The sequence below is a fragment of the Misgurnus anguillicaudatus genome, chromosome 14, assembly GCF_027580225.2.
Source record: "Misgurnus anguillicaudatus chromosome 14, ASM2758022v2, whole genome shotgun sequence".
NCBI lineage: Eukaryota > Metazoa > Chordata > Actinopteri > Cypriniformes > Cobitidae > Misgurnus > Misgurnus anguillicaudatus.
In genome coordinates, this window is record NC_073350.2 from 13,236,908 (window position 1) to 13,249,365 (window position 12,458).

The window sequence follows — 12,458 nt, forward strand, 5'->3', positions numbered from 1 at the left end:
TGATTTCAAATGTAAACATTGGCTTTCCGAGATCATGCATCCTGCTTTTAATAACCTTTGACTGTTTATGAATCTATTGTTGTTTTTTATTTGTTTTATCAAGCCACCTCTTATCAGTTGGCTGAAATGTTTTTTTAGGACATTTTTATGCTTTACAATGTAAAACTGTTATAAATGATCAATATCAGTGAAATCTTTGATAGCCTTTCCAGTGTTCAAATTTTTCTAAAACTGTCAAAAGAAAATGAAGGAATTTTCTGTCGTTTTTATTTTCAGTGCATATAAACATGTGACAAATATACTGTGCTGCAAACACTTTTCTTTTAGAAAAGTGCATTATTAAAACAGCTTCTGATTTAATAAAGTCATATTCAATCATGATGCTGGATTTTAGATTGGTGAATAGTTGCTCTATACTATAGCCTGGGTGGAAATGTTCCAGATTACCATATAACCAGTCTGATCCTTTATCCTATAGTGTGCTATAATCTTACACACACAGTTCCTCTTGAGCTATCAGACCCATTAATACACACCAAGTACAGATGATTCTCACTATTAACTGACTTTAGTCATTACAGGATTAAGGTTGGATTGGATTGCTCCTATATACATGGTTTCATTAAACCAACTAGTACACTGTGATCACATAATCAGGCCTTGTTTACAAGCACAAAATAAACCAAATGTATTTGGACATTAAAGGGATAGTTCACCCAAAAATTTACATTTTGTCACCATTTACTCCCTCTCATGTTGTAACAAACCTGTATTAATTTCTTTGTTCTGATAAACATGAAGGAAGATGTTTAGAGGAATGTTTGAAAAATTGCCTCCTTATGATGTCATAAGGAGCTCTTATTATAATAATACCACCCTTAATCTGCACTATCCAACCACAGCACTGCCAATTAGTGCAGAGAAAAGCACAATTGAGTTTTAATTGCAACAAACCACCATCATTGTGATCAGTGTTTGAATTTCATCAGCTCATTTGCATGTCAAAGGACACACCCAAAACGGCACATTTTTGCACACACCTACAAAGTGTCAATTTTAACATGTAATAATAAATTATTTATATGGTATTTTGAGCTAAAACTTCACATATATGCTCTGGGGACACCAAAGATTTATTTGACATCTTAAAAAAGTCTTGTGCCATGGCCCCTTTAAAATAGAAATTAATGTCTCTTCCAAGTGAGGTCCTTTTTATTCCTGTCTCTTTAGAAATAAGAACTTGTGTTGTATAGCTCTGTGTGACTGCTCACAGACAATATCAAGCGTTCCTTCATGTTGAATGAGAGACTCCGGGCGGGGCTGCCGCCACAGCAGCAAGCCGGCTCCTGATTGGTTAACGCGGCGCGAAAATCTGCCAAAGTTCACATTTTTCAACTTGGGCGTCATCCACAAATTCGCGTCAAACGCAAAATCCAACAAAAGGCACCATTCGCGCATACAGCAGCAGATGATCAGTTTGCGCGAACTAGACACTTGAATGAGGCGGAATCGCGTCTACCGGGTCGTGCTAAACGCCTCATTCGTGCCGTGAGACTTTCAGACGCACGCGTCTTCACATTGACTAAACATTGAAATCACTCGCGTTGACACCTCTAACGCGGCTGGTGTAAACCAGTGGTTCCCAAACTTTTTCAGCGTGCGGCCCCCCTTATGTACAGTGCATTTTTCGTGGCCCCCCGAAAGAAAATTTATGACAAAAACAGTTTTAAAATGTAATATTTTAATTAAACAAAACATATAAAATTATGCCTAGTAGTGCTGTTGGTTAGTTGGCTTATTATTTTTTAGGTTTAATTACACAGAATTCATGATAAATGAATGTATTTTATAAAATGTCATAAAACTGGGGCCCCCTTGGCACCATCTCATGGCCCCCAGTTTAAAAACCACTGGTGTAAACGCAGACTGACAGTTTGAGGGGGTGGGGTTAACTTTGCTCCGCCTAAACCATCTAGCTGACATCATCAGGGGAAGATCGCAGCAACAGGAAGTACTTTTTTTAATTTTGATTCAAATTTATGAGGGTACATACATTTTTTAAAAAGATAAATTGTTTATAATGAGCACTCATATATTCCATTCCAAGATAAGAATTCTCAGTTTGGATTTTATGGGCACTTTAAAAATAAAAAGATACTTTTATTTAAATTATTTAGTTTGTGCATAATGACTTTCCCTTCAGCTTTAAACATTTACATCAGTTCACATCATGGCAAACATCCAGTGTTATGGCACAGAGCCACTATCAACAGAGAAGTGTTAGATTTTATTACTGCACGCAAATCCTCTTAGTATACTAATTCCCCCCGCTCGTGATCTTGACTTGTTGGATGGATACACGATGGCCTAATCCCTCGTAAGAAAAGGTAACAACTACTTTGGCCCCTTGCGTTACTCACATCGTCTCGCCATGGAAGAGTACCTGATACCGACAGAAAGCGAGCCTGTCGGTTTTTTCTGTCCGGCGGGACCTGCTAAAAGTCCTCTGGAGCGTATAAATGACTTCATGAAGAGCACGTTCACGTTGAATGTCCGAGAGTACGTGAAGGAGTACATAAAGAGAAACGGACTTCTGACGCTGTCTATACTGGCTGTCATCACCGGTTGTGTCCTGGGCTTTTTGCTGAGGGGTCTGACTCTCTCCACACAGGTATTTCACTACACTTGATTTAAATGAATGGTGATGGTATTGATATGTATACAAGGCAGGAATGATATATTTTAGGGAATAATGACGCAGTAGGTTTATTTATATTTCATTCTTTGTGGGTCCACATTTGCTGTCTTTTTAAGATGTGTTGCTCATTACTTCTGTTTAGTCATCACAATGGTGCTCAATGAGAATGTTTTGTCAGATAGAGAAGTTTGTTGCAGCGTATTCATATGTGGCTATTTATATTCTACACAAACACAGTCTATATTTTTATTATGTGCCAATCAGGTTGTGTATGTAGGTTAACTACAGTATAGTTAAGAAAAAATATTGTTGATGTTTATTGTGATGGCTGTAGGCGTGCGAGGAAGTGAGTTCAACTTAATCCCAGACAAACAGCAATCCATTAAGTCAAATAGAGTTTGACATATGAGACACACAAAATCCCATCGTGCATGACGCGTGACTTTGCTAAACAGTTGTTGACAACAGAAGCTAGAGATGAAAAAAGACACTGAAAGTTTTCAGTCCCTGCTTTTTCCAAAAATGTATATGAGATCTAACGGCCTATTAGATATGTGCAATATTACATTCAGTAATTAAAATTATACATCCAATATATAAATAAAATGTATTGTTAAATGTATGGTTAAATAAGAAATGCTTCATGTTTAAATATAGGCAAAAAAAGTTTTCCAGGACCCCACAGAAATGTGAAGTCCTCTTTGTATACTTACCAAAAATTTAAAGGCACAATATGTAAGACTTTTGTAATAAAACATCCAAAAACCACTTGCACAGTGTGATTTATTTATTTGTCATTTATTAATTTGTACTTGCATTTTCCCAAAAATATCCAAGGAACTTTTAATACTGTTTAAATAGTGGCTCCTTCCTTGTAATTGTCGCCCTTTAAGTCAATTTTCTTAAAAAAAAAAAAAAATGCAGATAATTTACTCACCACCATGTCATCCAAAATTTTGTTGTCTTTCTTTGTTCAGTCGAGAAAAAATTATGTTTTTTGAAGAAAACACTCCAGGATTTTTCTCATTTTAATGGACTTCAATGGACCCCAACACTTAACAGTTTTAATGCAGTTTAAAATTGCAGTTTCAAAGGACTATAAACGACCACAAACGAGGCATTAGGGTCTTATCTAGCGAAACGATTGTCATTTTTGGCAAGACAATTAAAAATATGCACTTTTAAACCACAACTTCTCATCTTCCTCCAGTCATGTGACGAGCCAGCGGGACCTCACGTAATACGTCGTCACGTCAAGAGGTCACGGAGGATGTGTGCGAAACTACGCCCCAGTGTTTACGAGTGTTGAGAAAGAGGACCATTCTGACGTTGTTGTATGTGGAATGATACTAATTAATGTCTTTGTGTCAGTTTATTGTTTTAAATGGTCCACAAATGTGCGTTTCATATATGTAACACGTGACCTTTCCACGTCATTGCGCAATTATCTGAGGTCGCGCTGGCTCGTCACACAGCTGGAGAAAGAAGAGAAAGTGCCTAGTTTTTATTTTTTTGCCCCAAGTTTTTTTTTTTTGCTAGATAAGACCCTTATGCCTCATTTGGGATCATTTAGAGTCCTTTAAAACTGCAATTTTAAACTGCATTAAAACGGTTAAGTGTTGGGGTCCATTAAAGTGAGAAAAATCCTTGGATGTTTTCCTCAAAAAACATAATTTTTCTCGACTGAACAAAGAAAGACATCAACATTTTGGATGACATGGTGGTGAGTAAATTACCTGGATTTTTTTTTAAGAAAATGCACTAATCCTTTAATATCCGTGCTATCCTCAGTTTTCGGTTGTATAAACGATGGCAACATGAGTTGACAAATGCGAAAGTGACAGTTAAACGGCATTTAACCATAGACTGTGAAGTATATGGACATAGTGTCCTTGACGTCACCTATATGTTTGTGAAGAGCCTTTTTGAAGCCTATAGTTGGCGGAGCATGCCGTCCCCACCTTGGCCATGCGTCACCGCGCATCACTCACGGATAACTGAAAATGGGTAAAGAGGCGGGACGTGGGTAAAGCTGAGGTGGCTGGTTGCTAAAACAACACCAGCCTAGATCGACGATAGTGACAGCAGTAGCAGTTCACCCATCACTCAAGTGGCCACGCCCTTAATTATGCAGGATGATGTACAAACAAATTTTTTGTCATGAAAGAGAAAAATTAGCAATATAAAAACACTTTTTGTACCAGGCTGTAAACATTATTTTCTGTTGTAAAGTTGGACATTTAAAAACTTGGGGGTCTATAGGAATTCACTTCCGTTTGGAGCCAGCCTCTAGCGGCTAGTAAATGAATTGCAGTTTAAGTCACTTCCATATTGGCTTCATCAGAGAGAAGGTTGCCCTCGCATATAACATGCAGCTGTTGTGTCTTGCAGCTATTTCATTAGAATGGCAGAAAATAATGTGATCAAATGTACAGGTAATAAAACATTCAAACTAAAAAATCATCATGTGTAATTGCGACCACTAGTAAAAAAAAAAACACATATTGTGCCTTTAATGGAGAGTAAATAGACAGAGATTATTTTGCAAGTCTGCGTAACCTCTGAATTTTTATGTTGTGTTTTTTTTGTGACAAGGCAAAAATCTATTTCTCCTTTCCTGGTGAGCTGCTAATGCGAATACTTAAAATGCTTATTCTCCCCCTGATCACTTCCAGGTAACATTTTTTTAGATTTTATACACTTCCATATAAAGAATTTGTGAGCAAATTCGCTTATTACCTGTTACTGTTTGTCTGCAGTTTAATGTCTGGACTATCGTCTATGGAGTCGAAGGCCTGCTGCAGGATAGGAGTACTGACGGTCACATACTACCTTTGGACCACATTCATCGCCGTAGTGGTCGGCATTGTTCTTGTCCTGATCATTAAACCGGGCTATGGAACAGAGATGGAGAGCAACAGACTAGGAGGTGGACAAGTCATAACATCTGCAGATGCACTGCTGGATCTGGTCAGGTAGGACTGTCTGTCTGTAAAGATCTGAGAAAAACATCATGTATCCTGTTATGGTTAGCGTTTGAGCTATGTTTCTTTAACATATTGGTTGTACCCAGTGTTCGAATTAAGGGGGGACAGGGGAGGTCCCGGACCTCCTATAAGCATTGAGGGACTCCCTATAATGTACAAAAGCATAAATTAGGGGTACCCCTGGTTTTTAACCAAATTAAAATACTACATTTTAAATTCTTGTGCTTCGCTGCCACAAAGCGATACTTTCCATTATTTGTCCCAATTTTGCAATAAACTAATTCAAAAGATTTCTGTCTGAAATAAATGTTAAAGTGCGCCGTGTGACAGATTGTTAGATTTAGGATTGGGTTCTGGACTTTTAAAAAATCTTCTCTAACTATTATTTCACACTAATTTAAGGGTTAAAAATTGGTATGGTGTCTTTGATTAAAACGTTGATCCACGATCACATCTCACTTTGTGAAATTACTGCGACCTTATTAATGATGGGGGGGGCTTGACCAGGGGAAGGAAAAATCTTTGACATAATTCGAAATGGGTTGTACTTATGAAATATAGGTAATAAATTCACTTTACTATCATTACCTTACTGAAATATTTATTTGCCAGGTTAATAGACACCCTGTTGACTCCATTTAAGGAAAGAGTTGCCTGAGAGTCTGGAGAGTTTAGGCCATCCCAGTGTGCAATCCAATTAAAAAAATCAGCTGAGGGCTGATTAGGGTATTTTTAGTAATCTGTACAAAGGGCCATGTAGGTGGTGAAGAAGGACCCTCCCACTTGTTGTTGCCCCTCCTTCTACCCATGTGGGACATAGTGAGCTACCATCAGTGTGCCATTCTTTTATACTTTAAATTCTTACACATTTATCATATCTCTAGGAATATGATTCCCTCCAATCTTATCGAAGCCACATTTCAGCAGGTGAGTAAAATGACTATATATGAATACAGTAAGCGATGATCTAGTCATAGCTTAGCAGCCAAAATACATACGATTTGATTTTTCGTTTGTAGGTGATTAGCAGGAAAATTATGCTTTTGTATATTTTTATGTCTTCAGTACCAGACAGACCATGTTCCCATCATAAAAGCAATAGTTAACACGGGACGCCCAAATTTTGTTTACCTGATGCCCGATGAGGAACATCCAAGAGGTCGAATGGTGTTGTTGGAGGTCACGCCACCACCAGACATCGAGTACAAGATTCGTCCCGGCACCAGCCAGCAGATGAACGTGCTGGGCATTGTTATTTTCTCAGCCACGATGGGTAAAGCATCTGCTCACTTTGAGTGCAAATATACTAAAATAATAAACATGGCTGAGTGTAATAAAAGCGTTCTCATTTAGGTCTCTTACTGGGTAAAATGGGTGAACGTGGAGCTCCTCTGGTAAATGTCTGCCAGTGCATCAATGAGTGTGTGATGAAGATCATTAATGCAGCTGTATGGTAAGAAAAGCATTCATAATAATTCATTAAGGTTTTGAACCCCTTCAGACCTGATTTTTTTAATCAGTCTGCCTTATTTTGACTGGTTGATCAGCATTTTTATTGTTCAATTTTATACAAATAGCTGAGGAGATGTAAAGCTGGGTATTATCCGCAAAAATTATCTTATGTTTCCTGATAATGTCTCTTAGAGGTAACATATATAACGAGAACAGGATAGGACCTAAAACGGATCCCTGTGGTACACCGTATTTAACCGGGGAGTGATATGATTATTCCTCATTTACATAAACAAAATGATAGTGATTGGAAACTTAAATACGATCTAAACCAAACTAACACCTGACCACTGATGCCAACATAGTTTTCTAGTCTATTGAGTAAGATTGTGTGAAAGGCTGCACTAAGGTCTAGTTTAAGAATAGAGATCGGATGTTAAAAGGAGGTCATTTGTAACTCTAAGCAGTGCTGTCTCTGTGCTATGGAGGGGCCTGAATTGTGATGTGATGTCCATTCCAGTGGACGTAGAGTCTGAAGGAGTTAAAGGACAACAAGACCAATCTCATAATATACCTAAAACATTTAAATGACTTTTTTTCATACCCAGTCAGCACGTGTGTTAACATCTGACTGTATGACAGTAGGGTTTTAAAGCCATGCACTCGTTCAGTACATGCAGCTAGGGATTATTGATCACCTGCACTTAAAAGCACTCATATACTTTACTCATGTCCAGTAAGACTAACAGGGTTGTCAAGACATGATGTACGGCATGGGTCTGGGGATCCTTATGGGTCTATGGTGGTATTACTGGGGGTCCTCCAATTTTTTTTGTGAAACGTGAATGCATTAATATGTTGATTAAAACTTAAAATGAAGATCATAATGTTCCCAAACTATTCAATTAAATAAAAATGTTATGTAGTTTTGCAATTTTTTTTTTTAAATATCTTTTCTAACATAACCATTATAACAAAGTACGTGTTATAAATAACTATAAACACAGTCATACTGGGGGTCCCTGCTCCTTCTCTATCGATCGAGGGGTCCTTGGCCTGAAAAAGGTTGAAGACCTCTGATAGGGCATTGCAAAATTTCCAATTTCAGCAGACTGTAGATGATAGTCGTATAAAATTAGCATAAATATAATAGTATACTCTTTGTGTAATTGTATAACAGTACAAAAGTTGTCACAGGGACGGTACACTTTGGAAGAAGTGCACCTTTGTACCTTATATTGGTACGTCAAATGTATAGTATACGTATCTGTACCTCCTATAAGTAATGTCAAAGGGCAGTGTCCCTGTGACTGCTTTTGTACCTTTATTTCTGACAGGGTACAGCTTAAGAATCATACCAGACACCTTACCTTGTCATCTCTGCTTTTTACAGGTATTTTCCTTTTGGGATCATTTTCCTTGTGGCCGGAAAAATCCTGGATATGAGCGATCCCTTCACACTTGGGAAGAAGCTGGGCTGGTACGGTGTGACGGTTCTGGCAGGTCTGTTTGTGCACGGCCTCATTTTGCTTCCGTTCTTTTATTTCATTTTGACACGGAAAAATCCTTTTACATATATCAGAGGGCTTCTGCAGGCCATGGTTATTGCTTTAGCTACATCATCCAGGTAAGGAAAAATCAAAATGAATGCAGAAACATGCTTACATGCTTGTAGTCCTAAAACGCATTTTTTACAGTTCAGCAACGTTGCCCATCACAATGAAATGTTTGCTGGAGAACTGCAATGTGGACCGGCAGATCGCCCGCTTTGTGCTGCCGGTGGGAGCCACCATTAACATGGATGGAACGGCCCTTTATGAAGCAGTGGCTGCTATTTTCATCGCCCAGGTCAATGAGTACGAGCTGGATTTTGGACAATTGGTCACAATCAGGTACTACAAATTAACTTTATCTAAAGGTTAGCAGAGACTTTGTAATACTAACAGTGATCTAAATGTCCATCAATGTATCGTTAATGTATGTATGCTCATGCCTCTTGGGACACCTGTGATCTTTCCCTGTTGACTATGCTTATTCTAGCGATTTTTAAACACAATGTGAGTGGTCCCTGATGATCAATAACATTAGCAGCTCTATCTAAACTCATTGGATGCGTGATCATATGAATGTTATTGTTCTGGTTTTTCTCCAGTATAACAGCAACTGCTGCCAGTATAGGTGCTGCCGGAATCCCACAGGCAGGCCTTGTAACCATGGTGATAGTGCTGACATCCGTAGGGCTGCCACCAGATGACATCACACTGATCGTGGCCATTGATTGGATTCTGTAAGTTAGTGATAAATGCCATTATCGATGTAAACATATAAGTAAAAATCTAAATAATTTTACTGCTGGAAAATTAATGCAGAAAATGTGATAATAGGAATGTTACATTTTTCCTCATAGAGATCGGTTTCGAACAATGATCAATGTACTTGGAGATGCTCTGGCAGCTGGGATCATTGGACACTTGTGTCGGAAAGACTTTCCCCCAGACGGAGAAGTAAGTTAACCTTTATTATACAGCGATTATGCTATATCAGTCAATGACTTTTAAAAGCGCAATTTTAAAGTGTTTTTTACTTTCAGGCAAAAGCAAACGGAGCGTCACAAGAGAGTCAGGCAGCTACTAAGATGGAGAACGTGCCTTTGACTGAAGTACCACTGCTGGCCAGTAAAGACAGCATATTTCAAGTGGTTGGAGACAGGGTTTATGAAAGGCCCATAGTCTACTACAACATATGTCAAGTTTGAGTCAGCAGACAGTGTACTTTATTACTATTGTGCCAAAAGAAGTGAATTAACATTTGACTGGTATATCAGTATTTGATATGGACTTTATATTTGCTGTTTGTACAGCTGAATACATTTTGGGGAGTGTTTCCCTATTTAAAGGGACTTTTTTGCAGATTTATGTAGCCATGGCTGTTTTAAAGGTGCTGTAAATTGATGTTAATTGATACTGCACAAAACATCCACCCCATATATATATATATATATATATATATATATATATATATATATATATATATATATATATATATATATTCAAACATAATTTTAAATCTATTTTAATATATATATGCAATAAAAAAATATATGCTCTAAAATATATTTTGAAATTTTTTTACAAATGTATTTTTCACCAATATATACATTTTTAAAATAAATATATTTTAAAGCATTTATATTCACGTTGCATTGGAAGAAACGTTGTACTTTTGGACGTTGTATGTTACAAACCTGTAAACATAACAGGTTTGAAAAGATTTTAATTAAATATATTTTCAACTGCAAAAAATATATATTTTATACATACTTTAATATTTTTATTATTTTTTACTAAAAAAATTCTTAAGCTTTATTTTCTACAAAATGTATTTCCCATAAATTTAAAACATATTTTTGGCCAAACAAATTTCTTTTCTTAAGGTGAGGGAAGCATTTGCTGTGCAAATGCTCATCCAAAAGCCAATTACTGTCACGTGCAAGAAAAAGGATTAATAAGTTGTAAATGTTTGTGTGTTTTTTTTATCTTTGTTGTACATTTGTATGAACAATAAAAATATCGCAAAATCTCTGTTTGCTCATTTAAATATGAAAGTGCGCGTGCATTTAGCTTCGGGAAAATAAGCAAAGAGCTTAACGTTACGCCTGAGACAGAACTGCTTGACTCGGGTTTAAAAGCTCAGGTTGATCATTCCAAGTAAAGCTGACAGAGGTTATGACCACTGAAACATGAAGTTGATCTCAAGAGTGACAAAACAGCAGAGTTGAGGAACTGTGACAATTTATATTACTACAGTAACTGTTCATGAAAATTCGGCTACAGAACTTTTGCAATTTATATAATGGCATATTAAAATATTTTTAGTCCCTACAATAATTCTCTACTAAAGAACATCTAACATCTAATGTAAACGGTTAATAACAAGTGAAAAAATTCAAAATGATTAACAAGTGGAATACTACTGGCAGAAAGAAACAATTCCAGCACAATGCTTTTGTAAACCGCAATATCATGAATAATCACTAAAAAATAAATTCTCTCGGTTTACTCACCCTTATTCCATTCAAGATGTTTACGACTTACTTCCTTAATTTTAACACGTTATTTTGTCTTGTGGTATAATACAATGTTTGTGTGGTTTATGGTTAAAAACACATTATTTTCCACATACCGTACATTTTTGTAGATCTAGATTTCACGCTCTTCCTGAAACGCACGGATTTGAAAAGCTCTGTGTCCGTGATTGGCCAGCTAATCTGTACGTTGTGATTGGCCTGAATACCTCTGACGTCAGCAGGAAATGTGACGCTCCTTCTCATGTTTAAAAGATTGCTCACAATGCAATGATAACAACTTACAGGCTGTCAGTCCGAAGCAGGAGGAATTATGATAATGTCGGTCTTGTCTACATCACAATTCCCAGGAAGTAAACTGTTGCCTACAATCGGTGTGTTTGTAGATTTACGTTGGAGACGATAACTCGCGTCGTCGTTTCCTTTGGGGTTTGTACCTTTTGCATATGGTTAACATAATACACACTTACACGCCAAAGAAAATTTAAAAACATAAATCGGACAATAGATGCTCTTTAAAGGGACAATTCACCCAAAAATGAAGATTGTGTCATCTTTACTTTCTCTCATGTTGTTACAAACCTGTAAAAATGTATTTGTTCTGATGAACACAACAAAAGATATTTTGAGGAATGTTTGTACCAATCATGAGCCACATTCACATCAAAAGTATAATTTTTCCTACTATGGAAGTCAATTTGGCCTCTAATAGTTACAAACATTCCTCAAAATATCTTCCTTCGCAGTGGCGGAACTAGAATTTTTTTAATGGGGTGGCCAGGGGGTGGCCAAAACTACTTTAGGGGGTCCATAGTCCATAAAAGAAAATGGCATGTAACCATGTATCAAGAAAGCATAAATGAATCTTTTTATCGCATTAGATAAACATAATAAGGGTGAATTTTAAATCTTTCTACTGTATTTCTTATATCTGATTTACTGTCTGTAGGGATTCACCCAAAAATGAAAATTCTGTCATCATTTACTCACCCTTATGTTGTTCTAAACCTGTATTTTATTTTAATAAAAACAAAAGAAGATATTTTGATAAATGATGGTAAGCACACAATTAATGGTATATCCATTGAATTCCATTATGTTGTTTTTATTCCTACTATGGAAGTCAATGGTTAACAGCTGTGTGCATACCATCGTTTATCAAAATATCTTCTTTTGTGTTCATAAGAAAAAAAAAATTGTACAGGTTTAGAAAAACATAAGGATGTAAAAATGATGA

At 36.8% G+C, this 12,458-nt stretch overlaps 1 protein-coding gene across 1 annotated transcript; it reads left to right on the top strand.

Annotated features, from left to right (window-relative positions):
* Positions 1-1,632: 1,632 nt before the first annotated feature.
* slc1a8a (solute carrier family 1 member 8a) lies at positions 1,633-10,124 on the top strand. Its single transcript, XM_055184765.2, has 11 exons — positions 1,633-2,671; positions 5,294-5,373; positions 5,458-5,673; positions 6,570-6,612; positions 6,751-6,958; positions 7,039-7,138; positions 8,531-8,764; positions 8,835-9,029; positions 9,290-9,424; positions 9,545-9,641; positions 9,728-10,124. Exons 1-11 carry the CDS (start codon positions 2,432-2,434, stop codon positions 9,890-9,892), a joined length of 1,713 nt encoding a protein of 570 aa, XP_055040740.2. The 5' UTR covers positions 1,633-2,431; the 3' UTR covers positions 9,893-10,124.
* The last annotated feature ends 2,334 nt before the right edge of the window (positions 10,125-12,458 follow it).

Bases quoted from the DNA above. Each gene is read 5' to 3' on its own strand.
- slc1a8a (XM_055184765.2), top strand. From the start codon at position 2,432: ATGGAAGAGTACCTGATACCGACAGAAAGCGAGCCTGTCGGTTTTTTC. The intron at 5,374-5,457 runs GTAACATTTTTT...GTTTGTCTGCAG, and splicing joins CTCCCCCTGATCACTTCCAG to TTTAATGTCTGGACTATCGT. The intron at 8,765-8,834 runs GTAAGGAAAAAT...CATTTTTTACAG, and splicing joins GCTTTAGCTACATCATCCAG to TTCAGCAACGTTGCCCATCA.